This window comes from Suncus etruscus, chromosome 8 (assembly GCF_024139225.1).
Source record: "Suncus etruscus isolate mSunEtr1 chromosome 8, mSunEtr1.pri.cur, whole genome shotgun sequence".
Lineage (NCBI taxonomy): Eukaryota > Metazoa > Chordata > Mammalia > Eulipotyphla > Soricidae > Suncus > Suncus etruscus.
The window spans coordinates 63,683,088-63,705,449 of NC_064855.1; the positions used below are offsets into that span (position 1 = coordinate 63,683,088).

The window sequence follows — 22,362 nt, forward strand, 5'->3', positions numbered from 1 at the left end:
TGTTTGCACATGTGTGTGTGGTTAGAGTTATTTGCAGAAATGAAAACTATCACTGGAGTAAGAAAAGATAAGATGAGTTCATGATATATGTTTTGGGACAACTCAGGTTCTGTGGTGCCAGGGTTACCATGATCAGGCTAGTAGTGCTAGAGGCCTCCAGGGCTAGACCCTGCAATGTAAAGAGATATGTAGTGCTAGTAATCAAGCAACTCTACTGTCACCCCACTACTATAATATCTTTATGTCAGGAATTGAATAAGTAATCATAGAATGATAGAGAAAAGTCATCAGAACACCAAGAGTAGCTCAGAGGATTCCCTCTGGAAAAAATCTGAGCATCAAATAAATCATGAAAGTAAAGAACATCAATCTAATAGTATCGAGTTCACATTAATATATATATATATATATGTATATGTATATATATAAAAGTAGGGGAGAAATGTAATTGTTCCTAATAATATAGATCTGACTAAAATAATTTTAATGAATGTATTTTTATTTTAAAATATATTTAGTGAATTATTAGTTACCACCTTACTTATTGGCTTATAATAAAATTATAATTTTATTTTATAAAATAAACCTGAGAATCTGAGAAGCATCAAGAAATTCACATAGTCTGAAAATATCTTTAGAAAAGATAATAATTACAAAGGAAAGAATAGTAACTTAAAAATGGACAAACTTAGGCTGGGAGATATTGGTACTACAAGGCTTATATATGTGAGACCCTTAATTCTATACCCAACACTACATGATCCCCTGAAAACCAGTTAATATGGTCCTTATATTTATACATATAGAACATGGAGAAACTTGACAGATTTTTCATTAACTAAACAATCAATGTTACCTACAGATAGGTAGGAATATACCGACAGATAGGAGGAACTTGGAAAAACAAATCATATTAGTCTTTCTACCAAAAAAATTGGAGTTGAAATTGTACAAAATTGTAGATAGAAAACCTTTGCAAAGATCCAGTATTACAAAACACAAGTCTCAAATAATGTTATATATTGTAGAGGACAAATGGGAGGTAAAAAAGGACATTATCCCTTTTTTTTCTTTTGTTTTAAAGAAACTTACTGGGACAAGTGGGTCATTTTTTCATAATCTGTAGACTAAAAAATTTGCTACTCCAATATCCTTTCTGAGTTTCATATCTATAGTTACTATATATGAGAATGGGAGTACAGAAAAACATGTCTGCAACATGCAAATAATTCAGAAGAAATATTATTGATCTGGAGAGTAGTAGAGAGCCAATATGGTAAAAATGTTAATGTTTGGGAATTATAAAGTACCTAAAAATTCTTTGTACTATTCTTATAAACCTTTTGTAAGTTTGAAATTATGTCAAAGAACTTTTTCTGATTGTCCTGAAAAGACCTTAGGAAATATAATATAATCAGACCACAAAGACGACATTTATCCATGGTGAGCTGAGCTACAGCTGGGTTGCTGTTATAGTATGAATTTTTCTAGGTAAAATCAGGGCATTATGATTATTTTTAAAATGTCTTTATCTTGTTAGAAACTCATACTGAAATATTTACAGGAAAAATTCTGGGAAACCTGAGATTTGCTTTAAGACATTCCAGCAAAAACAAAACCAGAAAAGGGGTGGAGGGACCAGAGAGATGAAACAAGACTGGCAAAATACTAATAATTATTGAAATTGGGTGAAGGAGCTGTGGACTTTAGTAGCTCATAAGTTTCTGAGGAAAATTCTCTTTAAAGATGTTTTTGTTTTTAATAGAAGGTGTCATTTTTGCCAGAAAAATAACTATCCCTCAGAGCCTAGGGTGATTTCCCAGGTATGGAGCTCTAAAAGCTTTTCAATTGGAATGATGGGCAAGCTCAAATTTTCTCACTTAACCAGCTTGGCTCTTGTCACAAGAAATGTTTTCTTCCTGCTTGGTGACAGCTCCAGGAACAGTAGGGAGCAGAAGATAGCTGGGCAGGGGAGTGGGGGCTGCCTAAAAAGAACTGGCATGCCAGGGGAGGTCAGAGACCCAGCCAATGGTTTCAGTAAAGCCAAATGTCCCTCCACCCCTGCCCACCTTTTATCTCCCAGATACCAATGATAAAGAGGTTGTTCCTCATGCTTGATCACTAGGAGCACCCCAGAAAAACACATACTACTACACAAGATAGTGACATGGATGCTGAACATTTTAGAAAGGTTTTCATTGAAAAGGAGTATTTCTGGTGAGAAATTGTGAGTGCTGCCTGTGTCTGTGTTTCCTGTCCTGCCTGAACCTCTTGGGAGTGGGCTGAAAAGAGGTTCCAAAAAACTCGCTCTCCCAGAAGCTCATTCAAGGGGGGGAACACCAAGGAACTGCTTCATAATATAAAAACTGGCTATAAGCAGTACTTTGCAGAAGTCAGGTCCCCTGTTTGTGACGTCAGGCTGGGAAAATATTGTGAGTGCTGCCTGTGTGTGTCTGTCTCCTGTCCTGTCGCCTGAACCTCTTGGGAGTGGGCCAAAAAGAGGCTCCAGCAGAGCATAGCTGCTCTGCTTTGCTACGTGGCCACGTGCTCTTTCTAAGGAAAGAACGCAATTGCAACAAGAAGAAAAAAATCACACTAAGAACTGTGTTGGATTACTGAAGCCCAGCATTTCTCCCCAGACTGTCTTTTCTGCTGCATGCTCGGGCCTAAGATTTGATCCTGTGTGAGGCTTCATCCATGGAGGACACCCCTCACTTGGAGGCAAGTCAACCCACATATAAAGAGCGGAGCCAGAGGAGCGTGTCCCATACATCATTTAGCCAATGAATACTACCACAACACATAGAAAAACACACAATAAAAGTGTCACAATGAGGAAACAACGCAGGCCAGCATCAGACATAGAGAATGAAGATGACAATTCTGATGACCAGAAAATGACCAACCAACTAATCAATCTCTCAGATAAGGACTTTAGACTAGCAATATGGAAGATACTCAAAGAACTCAAAGAAATCATAGATCGAGTTGAACAGAACACTAATAAAAACCAAGAAAATATGAAGACTGAAATCACAAAACTCCAAACTGAAATAACAGGTCAAATAATGGGCCTGAAAAACTCAGTAAACGAATTGAATGACAAAATGGATAAGCTCTATACCAGGGTAACAGAAGCTGAGAATAGAATTGATGCTGTGTAAGATCAGATAAATAACAACTCCATAAAGCGGGAGAGATTGGAAAAAAAACTTAAAGCAAATGAACAGACAATGGAAAAATTAGTCAAAGAATGGGAACAGATGAAAATAGAACTTTATGATAAACTCAAAAGAAACAACTTAAAAATCATTGGAGTCCCAGAAACCCAGAAAGAAAATTTCCAGGAAGAATCAACAGTCAAGAACATCATTAAAGAGAAAATTCCAGAGCTAAAGAATATATGTGATCAAATCCTGCATGCCCAAAGAGTAAAACCAAAAGAGACCCCAGAAAAAATACCCCAAGACACATCCTATTCACAACCATGAATCCCACAGATAGAGACAGAATTCTGAAAACAGCAAGATCGAAAAAGGAAATTACATTCAAGAGAGCATCCTTGAGATTTACAGAAGACCTGTCACCAGAAACATTCAAGGCCAGAAAGCAATGGTGGGACATAGTGACAAAACTCAATGAAATAAATGCTTCACCTAGAATACTGTACCCAGCAAAACTCACTTTCCAGTTTGACAGAAGAATACATGGTTTCACTGACAAACAACAGCTCAGAAACTTTACAGACTCAAAACCAGTCTTAAGAGAAAAACTGAAAGACCTAATTTAAGACAAGACTGACCAAAAAACACACCAAATTTCGATATAAAGATGGCATTAAATCCCAGAACAATTCTTTCTCTCAATGTTAATGGACCAAATGCACCAGCTAAGAGACACAGAGTGGCTAAATGGATCAAAAAACTCAATCCAACCTTCTCCTGCCTAAAAGAAACACACCTGAATAGTCAGAACAAGCATAGACTCAAAATAAAAGGCTGGAGGAAAATTATCCAAGCAACAACACCCATAAGAAAGCTGGAGTGGCCATATTAATATCGGATAATGCAAACTTTATACTCAGGAAGATTGTAAGGGACAAAGATGGACATTTTATAATAATCAACAGGTATATAGAGCAGGAAGAAATCACTCTCCTAAACATATATGCACCGAATGAGGGGCCAGCAAAATATTTAATACAACTGTTGACAAATCTGAAAAATAATATCAATAACAACACAATAATTGTGGGGGAAATCAGCACAGCTTTGTCAACACTGGATATGTCAACCAGACTGAAACCCAACAAGAAAAACTAGACCTGAGAAGAGAAATGGAAGAAAGAGGCCTAGTGGATATATATAGGACACTCCATCCCCAGAAACCTGGATACACATTCTTCTCCAATGTACATGGGACATTCTCCAGGATAGACTACATACTGGCACATAAATCATACCTCCATAATATAGAGAAAATAGAAATTTAGCAGGCTACCTTAGCTGAACACAAGGCTCTGAAATTATTTGTGAATTTCAAAGGGACACAGAAGAAAAACTTTAACACCTGGAAGTTAAACAGCCTCATACTTAATAACCAGTGGGTCCGAGATGAAATCAAAGAGGAAATCAAAACTTTCCTGGAAACAAATGATAATAAAGACACAAACTATCAGAACTTATGGGACACAGCAAAAGCAGTACTGAGAGGAAATTTATAGCTTTACAAGCACACATCAGAAAGAAAGAAGGTGCTTACCTGAGTAGCTTAATGAAGCAGCTCATAGAACTAGGAAGTGATCAACAAAAGGATCCAAAAATAGGAAGACAGAAGGAAATAACAAAGCTGAGAGTAGAAATCAACGAAGTGGAAACCCAAAAAACAATCCAAAAGATCAACGAAAGCAGAAGTTGGTTCTTTGAAAAAATAAACAAGATTGATAGACCACTGGCAAAACTAAAAAGAAAGAGAGAAACTTGATAACTCATATTAAAAATGAAAAAGTAGAGATAACTACTGATATGGCATAGATTCAAAAGGTAATCAGAAACTATTTTGAGAAACTCTATGCCACTAACAATGAGAACCTGGAAGAAATGGATAAATTGTTGAATTTTCCACAGTTGAATGAAGAGGATATAGCATATCTAAACACCCAAATCACTATTGATGAAATTAAAACGGTAATCAAAAGTATGCCCCAAAACAAAAGCCCAGGCCCAGATGGATTCACTAATGAATTCTTTCAAACTTTCCAAGAGGAACTACTACCAATCCTCCCAAGACTCTTTCATGAAATTAAACAAGCGGCAGCACTTCCAAATAGCTTTTATGAAGCCAACATCACCTTGATACCTAAACCAGAGATGCTACCAAAAAAGAAAATTACAGACCAATATCGCTGATGAATGCAGATGCAAAAATCCTCAACAAAATCCTGGCAAATAGGATTCAATGCCTCATTAAGAAGATCATCCACTACGATCAAGTAGGTTTCATCCCAGGAATGCAAGGATGGTTTAACATCCATAAATCTATCAACATAATACACAACATCAACAACAAGAAAAATAAAAATCACATGATCATATCAATAGATGCAGAGAAAGCATTTGATAAGGTCCAACACCCATTCTTGGTCAAAACTCTCAGCAAGATGGGAATGGAAGGAACCTTTCTCAATATAGTTAAGGCCATCTACCGCTAGCCAGTGGCAAATATTATCCTCAATGGAGAAAAACTAAAAGCCTTTCCTCTAAATTCTGGCACAAGACAAAGCTGTCCTCTCTCATCACTCCTACTCAACATAGCACTGGAAGTACTTGCTATTGCAATTAGGCAAGAAAAAGATATCAAGGGAATCCAGATAGGAGAGGAAGAAGTTAAGCTCTCGCTGTTTGCAGATGAAATGATACTCTACTTAGAAAACCCTAAAGACTCTACCAAAAAGCTTCTAGAAAAAATAAACTTATATAGCAAGGTTGCAGGCTACAAAATTAACACACAAAAATCAATCGCCTTTCTATACACCAATAGTACTAAGGAAGAAATGGACATTAAGAAAACAACCCTATTCACAATAGTGCCACACAAACTCAAATATCTTGGAATCAACTTGACTAAAATGTGAAGGACCTATACAAAGAAAACTATAAAACTCTGCTCCAAGAAATAAGAGAGAACACGCAGAAATGGAAGCACATACCCTGCTCATGGATTGGCAGGATTAACATCATCAAAATGGCAATACTCCCGAAGGCATTTTACATATTTAATGAGATCCCTCTAAAGATACCCATGACATTCTTCAAAGAAGTGGATCAGGCACGTTTGAAATTCGTTTGGAACAATAAGCACCCTAGGATAGCTAAAGCAATCATTGGGAAAAAGAATATGGGAGGAATTACTTTCCCCAACTTTAAACTGTACTACAAAGCAATAGTTATCAGAACAGCATGGTATTGGAATAAAGACAGGCCCTCAGATCAGTGAAATAGTTTTGAATACTCAGAGAATGTTCCCCAGACATACAATCACCTAATTTTTGATAAAGGAGCAAGAAATCCTAAATGGAGCAAAGAAAGCCTCTTCAACAAGTAGTGTTGGCACAACTGACTAGCCACTTGCAAAAAATTGAACTTAGACCCCCAGCTAACATCATGTACGAAGGTGAAATCCAAATGGATGAAAGACCTCAATATCAGACCCGAAACCATAAGATATATATAGAACAGCACATAGGCAAAACACTCCAGGATATTACAGGCATATTTAAGGAGGAAACTGCACTCTCCAAGCAAGTGAAAGCAGAGATTAACAGATGGGAATATATTAAGCTGAGAAGCTTCTGCACCTCAAACGAAATGCTGCCCAGGATACAAGAGCCACCCACTGAGTGGGAGAAACTATTCACCCAATACCCATCAGATAAGGGGCTAATCTCCAAAATATACAAGGCACTGACAGAACTTTACAAGAAAAAAACATCTAATCCCATCAAAAAATGGGGAGAAGAAATGAACAAACACTTTGACAAAGAAATACAGATGGCCAGAAGACACAAGAAAAAGTGCTCCACATCACTAATCATCAGGGAGATGCAAATCAAAACAACGATGAAATACCACCTCACACCCCAGAGAATGGCACACATCACAAAAAATGAGAATAAACAGTGTTGGCGGGGATGTGGAGAGAAAGGAACTCTTATCCACTGCTGGTGGGAATGCCGTCTTCTTCAACCTTTATGGAAAGCAATATGGAGATTCCTCCAAAAACTGGAAATCGAGCTCCCATATGACCCAGCTATACCACTCCTAGGAATATACTCTAGGAACACAAAAATACAATACAAAAACCCATTCCTTACACCTATATTCATTGCAGCACTATTTACCATAGCAAGACTCTGGAAACAACCAAGATGCCCTTCAACAGACGAATGGCTAAAGAAACCGTGGTACATATACACAATGGAATATTATGCAGCTGTCAGGAGAGATGAAGTCATGAAATTTTCCTATACATGGATGTACATGGAATCTATTATGCTGAGTGAAATAAGTCAGAGAGAGAGAGAAAACCACAGAATGTTCTCACTCATCTATGGGTTTTAAGAAAAATGAAAGACATTCTTGCAATAATAATTTTCAGACACAAAAGAAAAAAGAGCTGGCAGTTCCAGCTCACCTCATGAAGCTCACCACAAAGATTGATGAGTTTAGTTAGAGAAATAACTACATTTTGAACTGTACTAATAATGAGAATGTATGAGGGAAATGGAAAGCCTGTCCAGAGTACAGGCAGGGGTTGGGTGGGAAGGAGGGAGATTTGGAACATTGGTGATGGGAATGTTACACTGGTGATGGGTGGTGTCTTTACATGACTGAAACCTATACACAATTATGTATGTAATCAAGGTGTTTAAATAAAATAAAATATATTAATATATATAAAGGAGTATTTCTTTCATTACAGCTTTAGTATCACTTGTAGACTGGAAATGAGACCAGAAAAAAACACACATTTTGCCTGAGGGAGGTCCTGAATTTAGTCATCTGAATTGCAAGGAGTCACCTCCACGGTAATCAAAAGTAATGATGTTAAGAATATTTAGGGCAGCCATACAACAGGACAAGAGATATGTTGTGTGACTGGTGGAAATGGAGTGAGTTTTAGGGATGTAGAGAAACCCATGTTGACTCCTTAATTTGTAGGAGTCAACACTTGAAATCAGGATGGTTAGCTTCCAGATAGGGCATTACTCTAGGGAATAGAGACTCAGAGCCTGTGGCATAGATTTCAAAGCAGAAGGAGCACCTGAGCAGAGGTAAAGCAGTTCATCTGGAAAATAAGTAGTACGGTAAGAAGCCCAGCAAACTTTAGGATCTGGACAAGGGTTCAGTTGGAGCTGTGGTCGAGGGAAAGGAGTGTCCTGCAAGGAAAGGAGAGGAGGATGTGTCTTATTGAAGACACAACCATGTGAGGCCCTTTGCTTATAGTATTCATCTTTAGGCCATCCTTCTGTGGTATCACTGCTATGTGGATGTTTTTGTGTTCTCTTTTACATTTTATTACAGTTTAGGACAGTTTAACCTCTTTACACCTGTGGACCTGCTTAGGTTTGTTGGCTGGTGGTTAAAGAACATGGCTTTAAGTAATATGGGTACAATCATGTTTATGTTTATGGCATTGATAAGCAAAATGACTCTTGTTTTTTTGTTGTTTTTTGTTTGTTTGTTTGTTTTTGTTCCGATGGAGCTGGTAGGGCTAATTTGCTCCTAATAGTAGTGCTTGAGGGATTGTACAGTGTTGAAAAGCTAACCTGAATATATTGCATGCAAAACATGTGCTCCAGCCTTTGATCTATCTCCCCTATCCTTTGCTATTTTACTGATGAGGAATTACACACACACACACACACACACACACACACACACACACACACCTTATTAGCAAGTAATATAGCCAAAGGCTCTCACGGGTCCATCTGATTTTGAAGTCTTACCAGCCATCCTTTCTGACCCAGCCCACACTGGTTTCCACCTAGCTTCCACACCAATTTTGGTGTGAGAGTACTGGGGTTTGGTTCTCAATTTTCTGATGGTTTTGTGGTCTAGGTTACCTGTCTCACTTCAAACATTGTAATAAAGAGAAAATAATATAACGATCAATTTCAAGACTTCACAGTTTTAGGTAACTTAGAGAGAGAGAGAGAGAGAGAGAGAGAGAGAGAGAGAGAGAGAGAGAGAGAGAGAGAGAGAAGGCTTGTTGGCATTTGTTGATCAATAACTATTGAAACCCATTTTACAATGGTTTTGTAGCAAGCCAGGTCCAGGCCAAGCCAGCTGTGCCAAACAGCTATTGTGTGTTGTTTTGAATTTTGTCACTTCAGCTCACTAATAACTCACTTACACATTAAGTAGGCACTTATTCATATGCAGAACAATTCCTTATGCAATGCTCAACCTGCCATCTGGTCCTGTCCTGAATTATGCTAATTGGAGAGCACAGAGCTATGCAGTGGCAGAGTTGCTGGAAAACTCCCAACAATTGCTTCAAGGTAGGGAAACTATGTTCTGAAACTATTGGAAGGCAGAGCACCAACCCAGCAAAACTCACTTTCCGGTTTGACGGAAGAATACATGGTTTCACAGACAAAAAACAGCTCAGAAACGTTACAGACTCAAAACCAGTCTTAAAAGAAAAACTGAAAGACCTAATTTTGTCTTTGTTGAAGGGAGGAGTTTGAACTAACCAGTATATTTTATTAAATAGTAAACAGGTCTTCCCACAGGTCCTCTGGCTGGACCCAGCACTCACAAGTGACACTTGTCTGGAGAGAGAAACAGAACATTTATATACCCTATGTTTCCTTGGTCAGCCTGACTCCATGTATCAAGCATCTACTCAATTTTGAACCCAACTTGTGTTTGAAAAATACTCTCACCACACTAATATACCTTCTTGCATCCTGGTCAAAAGGCATTGTGGAGACAAACAACATGGAAAGTGCCTGTGATTTTCAAAGCTAGCTAGATAGAAATCATTGTGACATACTTCAACTTTTAATAGAATAGTAATGTGGATGAACACATACTCTAGTCCTTGCACTTGGTCGATGTAGAGCTGTGAAAATGATGGGAATCTTGCACTGGTGAAGGGGGGTATTCTTTACATGACTAATCATACAACTGCAATCATGTTTGTAATCACGGTGTTTAAATAAAGATAATTTTAAAAAATATATAATGAGTGTTACAGTAATAAAACAAGCAGTCGATAAAAAACAAGTATTAGGGTAAATATATGAGGAACTTTCTCCATAGTATGGTGCTTACTGCTGCTTCCCATCATGGGAACAAAGATGGCCTGGGCATGACACTAGATACTTGGAACAGCTTCTTCTGGAAAGTAAATCTTAATCACATTTCTGTAATGTCTCCTAAAACACCAGAGATAGAACTTGAAAGGCCAAGAGCAAGAAGCCAACCACAGTTGTCCTATGAGACCTCTCTTTTTTTTTTTTTTTTTGGTCACACCCGGAGGTGCTCAGGGGTTACTCCTGGCTGTCTGCTCAGAAATAACTCCTGGCAGGCACAGGGGACCATATGGGACAGCGGGATTTGAGAGACCTCTCTTTTGGTTCTCACTGTGTCCACATATGGCAGGGGTTGGGAGACCAAAAGAGAGACAAAGAGAAAATGTAAAAGCTTAAGATAAGGATCTTATATTCAGGATGTAACTTAAACTTAAATATTTCCCAAAGGCCCTATTTCTAAATACCATCACATAAAGGGTTCGGCTTTCAATGTAGGCATCTGAAAGAGGATTAAATTTAGTACATACTAGCTCCTAAATCATTTCTAAAAATCTTGAAATTTCAAAAGAAATGTTTATTCACAATCCATTCTCACCCTTGGGGAGTGACTCAGTGGTAGAGCACTGGCCTTGCATGTGTGAGACCCTGCTTTCATTCCCAGCATTGTACAAGTAACCTCTAAGCATTAAAGTATTGTGTTAGACCTCATACACTAACACTAAGCATTGTGTTAGGCCTCTTGCACTACTAACTATAGACCCCAAACAAATATTGTTTTAAAAAGATCCCCTAAGAGCATGAAATGAAAATTTTTTTCTGTAAAGGGAAGATAATTTGGTAAATTATTCTACTCTGCCATCATAACATGAAAGCATTTATAGATAATATAAAGACAGACAAAGCTATATTCCCATAAAACTTTATTAACAAAATAATCTGGGGACTAGATTTGACTTAAAGATTCAATGAAGTTTGCCAACCACTGCTCAGAGAACCCAGGGGGTTCTTTTATTTCCATCATTCAGAACTAACAGCAAAGATTTTCTCTGCTCTGAAGGGATGGTATCCAGAGGTACATAACATAGTTATGCTTCCTTTGCCTTGACCATCACCCCTTTGTGCACTTACTATGTGCCATGCTTAAAGTTAAAATTTTTATATTTGTTATCTGATTGAATTAATTCTTTCTTATAATCCTTTGAGGCAGGCATTGTTCCTTTAGCGGAAAGAGACCAATTCTCAATGAAAGTTTATCTCAAGCCCAAGGTTACACAGTTGGCATGATGGTGTGTGCTACCATGCACAATGAGAATTCACTGACATGATATACCAATGGACAGTCCAAAGACACTCAAACAATACAAGTACTCTACATACTCACCCAGAACCTTGCAGGCTTCTTGTATGAGATTAATAGTGATGATGTCATCATACACTGTGTAAGTCATGAAGGCATCTTGCACTTCTGTAGATGACCTGAAAAATAAACAAAGATGTAGTGAAAATCCAGCAATTGGAGCTTTATCACAGGACTATCGTCACTGACACAGAAAGATACAGGATAGCAAAAACACTATGAACATGAAGAATGAAAGACAGTGGAGTGCTTGAATATCAACTCCTCCTCACTAGGGCACAAGAGCTCCCTTCCCAAGTATCAGAAATAGATTGCGTGTTCCCAAAAATAATTACTCTCACTTTGTAGTTGGGCTTCATGAGAGTGGGCATTTGGTTAATGTTTCGTTTTTAAAGCTCCAGCAAGTGGAACCACGTTAACACATATTGAGAGACAAATTGATAGCAGTGAACTTGGCACACAGTGGTCATAGAGACTGGGTCTCTGAAGCAAGTAGAAAAGCTGCTAGAGAAACTCAACTGTTTCATAATGAGGATGTTTATGTTGTAGGAATTATGAATAAACTATAGGCTTGCTACAGTTAATCCCAGAGGCTTCCCTTCTTGACTTGATCCTTCTGTAAATCATTGAAGTATAGTTAACAATTCAATCAATTCTGGGGGAGATTGAGGCTGATCAAGGAATGCTTCTCTGATAAAGGGGAGCTTAACTGAAATTAGAAGATGGGGAAACTAAGAAAATCATTCATTTTGAACAGAGTGATAGGCTATGAGGCAGTAGAAAACATGTTTAAAGAAGAAAGGAAAGAGCATTTGAGTTTATCCGCAAACACATCTGCAAATCTTGGAGTTGTGAGAGTGTGAAATTCCTTCTTCATTCAACTTCCTACCCTATTCAGTCTCTGTTGCTCCTTCAGTTCCTTCCCAAATGCTTCCAGGGACAAAGAGCTCACTCTGCCAGGTAGCACATTCCAGTTACAGGTTGTTCTCTCCCTACATTGAACTGCACCTGACTTATGGACCCAATTGGTAAAGCCTTCTATTTATTGAGCACTTCTTTTGGTCCAATTGTTGGCAGAACTTTTCACATTCCGTATCTTGCCAGGATTCCCCACTCAAGAAGAGAAGGCTCTGGACATATGATCCAACATCAATACCTTTCATCCATCATGTTGCCCTGATGTCATTCTTGGCCCTCATTCTGTCCTTCAGCAAAATGCAGCTGGTCTGGTCCTTTTTTGAATATCAACACACCCTATAAGACTTAAATACTAATTTGTTCTAAAATCTTTATCTGCTTATCTATTTTAGAAAGTAATAATTTAGTTTTTATTATTTTATCATCTTTATGGAAACAATGGTAATACCTGTTTTTACAGGAGTACTGGGGTGCTAAGGTCCTCAAAGTGAGAGAGCATGAAGAAGTGAGACCCAGCAAGCAAAGACCATGCAGCATTATGATAGCAGTGAGCACAAAAAGGTGACATAAAATATTGAGGTGTGATCAGAGCTGGTAGTCAGTAGACTAATTCCAGGCCCATTCCTGACACAAATTAATTTTAATAGGGAATTTTTTTCCCCATTTTAGGCCTAATTTCCTTATCTGTACTTAAAAGATGCTTGGTAACATGAACATATCTTAAACATTTTTAAAATCCGTGTCCCTTTTGCCCCACACACATTCCCTGGAAATTCTTAGACAATCCTGGAGTCCTGCTTATAGCTGAGTGTCCCTGCTCTAGAACTCTATGAGATTCCTTCTGCTGATAAGAATGACTGTAAATCACTGTTCAGACAGCTGCTCAGAGAAACTGGTGGTGGAGTCCCAGGTGAATGCAGGATAATGAAAACTGCTGAAACTGCCTTCAGAATTTCATTCTTTCTCTACCCTCTGAACACACACCCTGGAAAAGAGAGCCTTTGTGCCCTGCTTCTGAGCTTCAAACTCCAGGAAAGAGATGGACAGGACTTTCATTTAAACTTGACACTACATTGTTATTTGTTCTGAAGGCTCCAAAGGAGATTATGTCATATCCCAGCCCTTTGAAAATGTAACCAACTCTGGAGGAACTCCCCAAGACTACTGGGGACACTCATTCACCCCGATTGAGTCTGGCAACTTCTTCTCCGAGGAGGGTGTGGCAAAACTCATAAACAATTTCATGCATATCTTTGGTTTGTGTCTATGTTACATGTTTCTGGAGTGCCAGACATGTCCAGGCTGTTAGCATTACCCAGTGACTGTCAGCTGGTTGATTGATGCCACCATTTTGCACACAGCCCTTCTCAGAGTCAGTGTGCCTGGTACATATCACTATTCCAACTAAATATGTAGTATAATATATTCACCAAGAGTGAGGAAAAGGAAAAAGCTAATGGATCTCTTTCTAGTTAGATAACAAAGTCACTTATAAGAGGAGAAAAAAATGGCCATCAGAAAGCATTAGAATGTGAACAGGAGTTGAAAAAGCAACCAATATGGGAAGTTCTATGCAGCCGGAACATGCCCAACAAGCACAGAGCAGAGCGCCTCTGCTGAAACATGAAAAACATTGTCCACATAAATAGTGATATGTGCACATATTTTAAAAAGGGTACAAATCAATATTTTATACTAGTTATCCTTAGAATTGTATGTTCTGGGGTCAGAGCAGTGGCGCAAGTGGTAGGGCATCTGCCTTGCACATGCTAACCTAGGAGAGACCTCGGTTCAATCACCTGGAAACTCATATTGTCCCCCAAGCAAGGAGCAATTTTAGAGCGCATAGCCAAGAGGAGTAACCCCTGAGCATCAACAGATGTGGCCCAAAAACAAACAAACAAAAAAATTGTATGTTCTTCTTGCATTTACTTCTAACTAAAGTTTGTGAAACTATCCCAAACATCTCGATCAGATACAAGGGCTATGCTATTTCAGGATATCCTGTGGAACAAAAGAAACATATTCTTGGGCATGGGAATTGGCTTTTTTAGCTACTGTTTCCAGATGATTCTTCAAGTTTGGAAACAACAGCTCAGAAACATTATCTAGGATTCTACTTGGAAAGGCCACAGATTACAAATCATAGAATTTATCTTGTGCTAAATCATAGAACATCACTGACTGGTGCCATAATTTTGATGGGTATACTTGCAGTAAGCTATAGGATCCACAGAAATAGAATATGGCATTTTGTAGCAAGTTGAAAAGCCATGAAAATGGGATGAATTTTAAGGCTTCAAGAGCTCTTTCTGGCTGGTGGATACTCATAGACCCTTTACAATCTCTGTTCTACCTAAGTATGTCATGTGTGACTTACAGTGTGTTCTTGATAGTCTCAGACCTTATCCTGGACATCTGGAATATAAGGGCAGCACCATCTGCCTCTCTAGCTAGTTCTCCAACAGCATTTCTAACTCTACCAGACTTTGCTAATCAAGTCCACACTTTCTTGGTTTTTTGCTTTTTCTTTTTTCTTTTCTTTATCATTATTTTTTTATTTAAATACCATGCTTACAAGGTTGTACATAATACAGTTGTTCATGATTGAGTTAGAATCATACAATGTACAACAGCCTTCACCAGAAGTCCACACTTCCTTGGAGGACACACTTCCTCTAGGACCTGTACTTTTCTCTCAGATCCAAACACCTCCCCTCTCCACATTCTGCCCCAGAAGGGAAGTTCTCTGAGGTAGGGAACCTACCTCCTGCTATAGGTTCTCCCATGCTATAGGTTCCTCTTCAGCCCCAGGAAGGAAACAATTCTGTCTTATTTGACTGAATATTGTTCTTCTCTCCAAATTCAGCCTAAGGATTACAGACTCTGGTTATTGAGCAGCATTTCAGTTTAGATGCTCCTGAGCCTCCCTCTGGTGTTTCCTGGTCACAAAAGTGACCAGTTTGACCCAGCTGCACACTTCATAGAATACATAGCCTCAAAAGCAAGATTAAACTTCTTGATTTCCGATTTCAATGCCTAGTATTTCAGCTGGAACCTACCAGGAGCCTCACAGACACTTGTAAGAGAAATTAGGAAATGTAAGACTTCATCTGACAGAGAATCACACAGTCTATGGGAATGAGGTAGGAGAAGGTATGGGAACAAATCTTGGCTCTTCCACACTCCAACTGCTAGTCTGGAACCAAATTCCTTGTACCTCCCTTTTTTCACCTCAACAGAACTAGGACTGGGTCAGCTCAGAGTTTTAATGGAGATTTTGATATGTAACCTCTTGTTTGACATTCCATACCCAGGCATTGGTGATGAGATTCACCGCAAAGATTCTGCTATACCTAAACTAGCAGTTCTCTGGAATTTCCCATGGAACCCCCTAGTGTCCCTAGGTCTATGAGGTCAAAAAATGTTTGGGAATCAAACAAAATCATTATTTGGCATCTTTACTGCTTGGTATTGGAACTTGATTTTTGGTAATAGTACCAACGCACTATTGGTTAAATATTTTGTGTCTTAGCATGAATCAAGAAATGGCACTACTATCTTTAGCGTCACACACTCTAGATAAAATAAATACCAGAACTAGAGATAGTACAGCTTGCCTCACATACAGGCCAACTAGGGTTTTTTCCTAGGAAACACATACAGTCTTCCAAGCTCTTCCAAGTTTGTAGTAAGTTGCAAGGCTATGAGTGATTCTTGGGCATAGAACTGGAAATAAGCCCTGAGCACTTTTGGGTGTGTCCTCAAAGCAAACAACAAACTCCCAAATCATCCAAGTACACATTTTTTTAAACTTTCTGAGTGATGAACTGAGATATGCACAGCCATTAAGAATATGAACAGTCCCTCAATGAAAATCACATGCACCATTGTTGGGGGAAATGGACTTAGCTACTGGTTCTCACAACATCATTTCTAAATGAAATAGCCACTGACAGATAATAACAGTTACTCAAATTTGGATATTTGGCAGACATTTTTATAAGAAAAGAACAAAGTTAACTTGTCATTTCAAGGCAAGTAACTGACATAATTTGTTGCCAAAAACAAACTCAAGCTTTTAAGTAAGAATTAGAGTTTTGGAAAACTTGCATCTGCTCCTGCTCATTCTCTTTCCCATTCTTAAAGACATTCAGAGGACCAGTGATACTGACAAATATGATTTTGACATTATAGGATGTATTATGTCAACATTCATGAGCACAACTCGGGCAGCTAATGTTTTCTAAAGAATGAATGTGTGATGTGCAAAATTAAGATAAAAAATGTATTTCCAAAAATAACACAGACCAGAGATCTTCCTATAAAATGGTACAGAAATGGTCCTGAATGCATTTTTACACCCGATATTGTAACTGACCTTCAATAAATTACCACTATGAAGCTTTAGTGAGATTGGAAAGGATCTCCACAATCATATAAAAATTTCATTAAGGTATTTTCTCTATTTTTTCTTCATCTAATTCAACTCAACCCAAAGCTCACAATATGTTCAATGAGAAAGTTAAAATCCAGCTTCTTTCATTAAATCAACCATTAAAGCCATTTGTAAAAAAAAAAAATGTGCAAAGTGACATTTCACTTTTCTCAGTATTTTTTATTTTTTAGTCATTTTTCATAATTCTATGCGTTTGGAGTGTTGGGAAGCAACTCAGAGGGTTTCAATATATGTTTTGCTTGTGGAATACTTGGGTTCAATTCTGAGTACCACTTTGATCCCCTGAGCACTTCAGGGAGTGACCTCCAAGCATCACCAGGTGTGGCTCAAAAATAGAACAAGATAAAACATATGAACAACAAAAAAAACCTATTTATAACCACATGTAACAGGTTTATAAATTGGAAGGAAGCACCCTAGACCTGACTATGCTCAAGGCATAATCCTGTCTCTATCCTCAGAAATCAGGATTGGGCTGATTTGGTGGGGCTAGGAATCTATAGATGTGCTAGAGATTGAACCTAGGTCAGCTACATGGAAGTTAAGTGCCTCACCCTATAGTCTATACTATTTCTCCAGCCTATATTACTGTTACTTTTAGATAAATTGATATGTAATTTTTAAAAATTTCTGCTTTAATTTCCAAGGCAAAATTAATACATAATGAAAAGGGACATTCGAGAATGTTTAAAGAGTAAATATGCTCAACTATTAACCCATTAGGTACCAAGGTCAACCTTCTGCTCCAATAAACCACCACCAAGCTCCCAAACTGAAAGGTCACCATCCCAGCCCCACATCATATGCTTCAGCAAGAAACTACAACCAACACACCTGCTGACTCATGCTCTATGGCCCTTCTTACCCTCCTAATCATGGACTATCGCATGCTACTGAGTCAGCCCTAGAAGGACTCCAGCTCAAGGACACTCCCCTCATGGCTACAAATAATTTCGCAAATCCAACAAGACACAGTGTGTGATGAAAAACTGCCCTGGATTTCACCCTCCACAAGAATACATCAAAAGACTCATTGGGAAAGCCTATATTTCCTTTATGTGTTTAATACCTCCATAATAATACCTCCTAGTCTGTTTATTAAATTAAATTAGCCTTGTAAATGGCATTGTTTTTGAACGCCTTTTCTAAATGCAATTTTATTTATTTCTTCTAATATATATATGTATGTATGTATTTTTTTCTCTTTGTCTCTCCAACCTAACCTGTTTTGGTTTTGAGTGGTATGAAGACCTACAAGAAAAGGCCTGCCTCGGATAGGATCCCAGGTCAAAACTAGGCACAGGGACTGTGCAGACTATCATTCCCACCTCCAAGTCCACCAGCAATATAATTTGTCACTATACCCTTTTGCATAGGTACCCTAAATAAAGGGAAATGTTATACACAAAAACAAGCTCTTATCTACTCTTATCTACCCATACTCATTATAATATAGACTCATCTTCTACCCTGAACATATGTCATGTGGACTCAACTTAGACTTCATGTGATCAAACACTGACCGTCCAACCCAGAATTTCAGATCCCAGAAGTGAAACTGACACAGGTTCCAGCAATAGCACCAGGAACCAGATTCCACCCAGGGAAATTCCAAAGGCAGCCCTGGCACCAACTTGCACCATTTATACCATGACATCCTGACATGAGGAAATGACAACAACTTGAGCTAGGAGAAAGCTGCTCACCATCTAGCAGTATGATACAATTGGGTGACATGTCATCCTTTGCCCTTAAGCAAAAACCAAATTGCTATTTACAGAAGACTGACCTTGACAAAAAAAGGGCTGGACAGAACCTAGCAAGAGACCAATGAAGAAGTTCCTTGACTAGGCCTCAGCTTAGGATTCAAACAAAAACCATGATCTCTAATCCCAGAGGTCTGACTTGACAACTGCAACTGAGCAAGAACATCTAGAACCATGCTGAAAGACTATAGCCTAGACTCTGACCTGGGATCTAAGCAAAAAACAAGTTCACTAACCACAGAAGACTGATTACAACAACAGTGATGAAACAGAAATCCTATAACCATAAAAATAAAAATAAAAAAATAGCCCTTTCTCCTAGCCTTGGCCCTATGACCTATGCAAATAGCAAATCTTCAGCTACAGAGGCAGAATGTCATGGCCCACACCTGAGAAGAAAATCTTCTGGCAACATAAAAAGACCTTGGGGTGCATAAAAGAGTGAGTATGGAGCATGTAGTTATTCCCATGGCAGTATGCTTCAAGGACGGAGAAACCATGTATGTCTTAGGCCAAGGGAATTCCCATTCAAATTTCCCCAATGTATACTGTGCCTATGCAAAAAAAGAAAGAAACATAACCCTTTTTTAAGAAGTTGCTGGTCTGGTTTTTTTGTTTGCTTGTTTGTTTTTCTCTTTTCTTGTTTTTTGCTCTCGTTTTTGTTTTTGCTCTTGTTTTTTATTTTTTATTTTTTCTTTTGGTTTGTTCCTTTGTGGCAGATGGTTTTGGTTTTTGGGTTTTGGTTTACTCTTTTTTTCTTAATATTTTTTGTACTTTTTTTTTTTTTTTTTGTGGTTTTTGGGTCACACCCGGCAGTGCTCAGGGGTTATTCCTGGCTCCAGGCTCAGAAATTGCTCCTGGCAGGCACGGGAGGACCATATATGGGACGCCGGGATTCGAACCGATGACCTCCTGCATGAGAGGCAAACGCCTTACCTCCATGCTATCTCTCCGGCCCCTATTTTTTGTACTTTTTATGTTACTCCCTTATTGGTTTTTTGTTTCATTTCAGTTTGTTTTTGTCTTGTCTCATTTTATTTTGTTTTGTTACTTTCTTCTTCTTTTTTCCTTCTTTTCTCTTTCTTCTTCCAAAGGGACACTTACAGCACCTATACAGACTCCTCTCATATCCCTTCTTATATCTCAAATAGAGCCACATTACTGGACTCAGCTTGATCAGCATCATATTTGGAGGGAGAAAAATGGATGGTACCAAGACCAGACAGTCGTATGTCCATTTGGTGGAAATAAAAAATGATCAGACTTGAACACAAAATCCAAAGTCAAAGACAACAGAAATGATACCCAATCTACATAAAGCTGTACATGGAGGGAACAGTTGCACTAACATTACGGGGGTCGAGGAGGGGGAAGAGGGATGCATGCTGGGAACAGGAGTGGAGGGAGGAAAACACTGGTGGTGGGAATGCCCCTCATTCATTACTACTATGTGTTTTAAATATTACTGTGAAAGATTTGTAATTCACTTTGCCCACAATAAAAAAAGAGTAAAAATGCTCCTAAAACCAAAATATTGTGAATGTCTCATTTAGATCCAAGGTAAATCAGATTTGCTTTGTGAACTAATGAAACTGATGTTCTGGGAAGAGGTGGCTCTCCCCAAACTCCTTTTAGATAGGAGCCATCCCTGGCCTGATGATGTTCAAATGGGGGACCCATGGTATGTGTGAGAGGGGAGCAGGCCAGATAAGCCCTAAAACATGTTCCCCTAGTAAATTCAATAAGTATGAAGAACTTAAGATGACCCCAAAAACAAACATGAAAGGAGAGACTGAAAACCCTTATCCCAGATAACTTGTTAGAAGGTGTGGGAGAGGAGGAAGATTTCTTGCTACCAGGAAATAATTCAAGCTTTCTAGATACTGTGGAGAATTATAGACATGCATAAGAAAATTGATCTAGGTCACCAAAAAAATTAATGTACAATAAAGATAATTTTCATTCAGTAGAATAGTCATTCTATTCACTCAATAGACAAATTGTCTTATTAAATCATAGTTCTATAAACAACCAAATCAAAAGCAACAAATGATACTGAGAAAATATTTCCAAAGTTGGTGTGACAGTAATGAATAATATTAATTTTAATCAAAGGTGGCCTTTTGGTCTTTTGGTATTTGGTATTTGTATTTGGTATTTGTTACCTTGATCAGGTTTTATATTTTTCTCATTCTGAAAAAATAATACATTTTAGTTTAAAATTTTATAATTTTATATTATTTTAAAGAGAGATGACTAAATTGCATAAGTCTCATAATTTCTATTTTTACCAATAAATATATCTTCCATAGCCCAAGTAAGGATAAGTACGTTCTAAATTTTACTTCTTAGTTTCTAGTCCAAAAATGATATTCAGTTATATACAGTAATATTGTAATATCAACTATATATTTAAAATGTATAAACCCATGGATATTACTATATAGTATTTGGGAGAATTAAGTCTCCCACTAAGATATCTTAACCAGTTTGATATATCAAATTTTTTTTTTTTGTTTGTTTTTGGGCCACACCCGGTAACGCTCAGGGGTTACTCCTGGCTATGTGCTCAGAAGTTGCTCCTGGCTTGGGGGACCATATGGGACACCGGGGGATCGAACCGCGGTCCGTCCAAGGCAGGCACCTTACTTTTAGCGCCACCGCCCGGCCCCTGATATATCAAATTTTAATGATTGATTATTTTAGACAACTGGATAAGATAAAATATTGAAGGTATTCATGATCAAGAAGGCAGTGGAAGTGTGGTGACTGGCAGACTTCTAAGGTAAAAGTAAAAATAAAGAATCTCTGCTTTCAGGTCCCTTTTATCTAGATTTTTCTCTCTGAGAAAAGTAAAATACTTGGAGCAAGTTGGAAATCTGAGTCTTTAAGGAAAAGGTAAGAGATTTGGGGAGCTGATAAAAATTAAAGATAGAAAAGGTGGGAATTGGGTCATTGCTATCACTTCTGGCTTAAGTTTTCCAGTGTAGCTTTCTTGCTACACCTGCTTGCTTGCTATTTAAGATAATGAATGCTAGAAGTGAGTCTTATTTATTAAGAACAAGCCTCAAGAATATTACATAAAAGATTTGTGAACTTTTTAGTTCACAGAACTTTCATAGATTCTGATAAAAATCAGTGGCCCTCTCCCCAGAAAATGCACATAGATACATGTATAAATTTCATGGATGATCTTCATGTTTCTCAGGCTCTTTCAAATCCCATGAAATTCTGGTTAAGAACACAAGGCATAGAGCTAATGCACAAGCTTTATATATCAGAGGCAAAGTTTCAATTACTGGTATTATAAGAACCCCTGAGTACTACCAAAAGTTACCCTAGCACTAAGCCAGGAGCAGCCTGAGCACCAAATATGACCAAAATTAAAAACAAAAACATCTGACACAGAAAATACCACTTAATTTATCTACTTGCCTCCTAAGTAAATTGACCTGGGACAGCATTGTTTACCTACCACTCTTTTATTCATCTTCCATTCATTCATATAAATCATCCAACCATTAGTTCAATCTCTGTG

General features: G+C 38.1%; 1 protein-coding gene across 1 annotated transcript in view; it reads right to left on the minus strand.

Moving 5' to 3' along the window:
* Window positions 1–22,362, minus strand: part of LOC126015950 (guanylate cyclase soluble subunit beta-2-like) — a 72,673-nt gene that overhangs the window by 44,838 nt on the left and 5,473 nt on the right. The window contains exon 2 of the mRNA XM_049778480.1: window positions 11,706–11,800. Coding sequence (XP_049634437.1) covers window positions 11,706–11,772 — 67 coding nt within the window. The 5' untranslated portion in view covers window positions 11,773–11,800. The remainder of the gene's footprint in view (window positions 1–11,705; window positions 11,801–22,362) is intronic.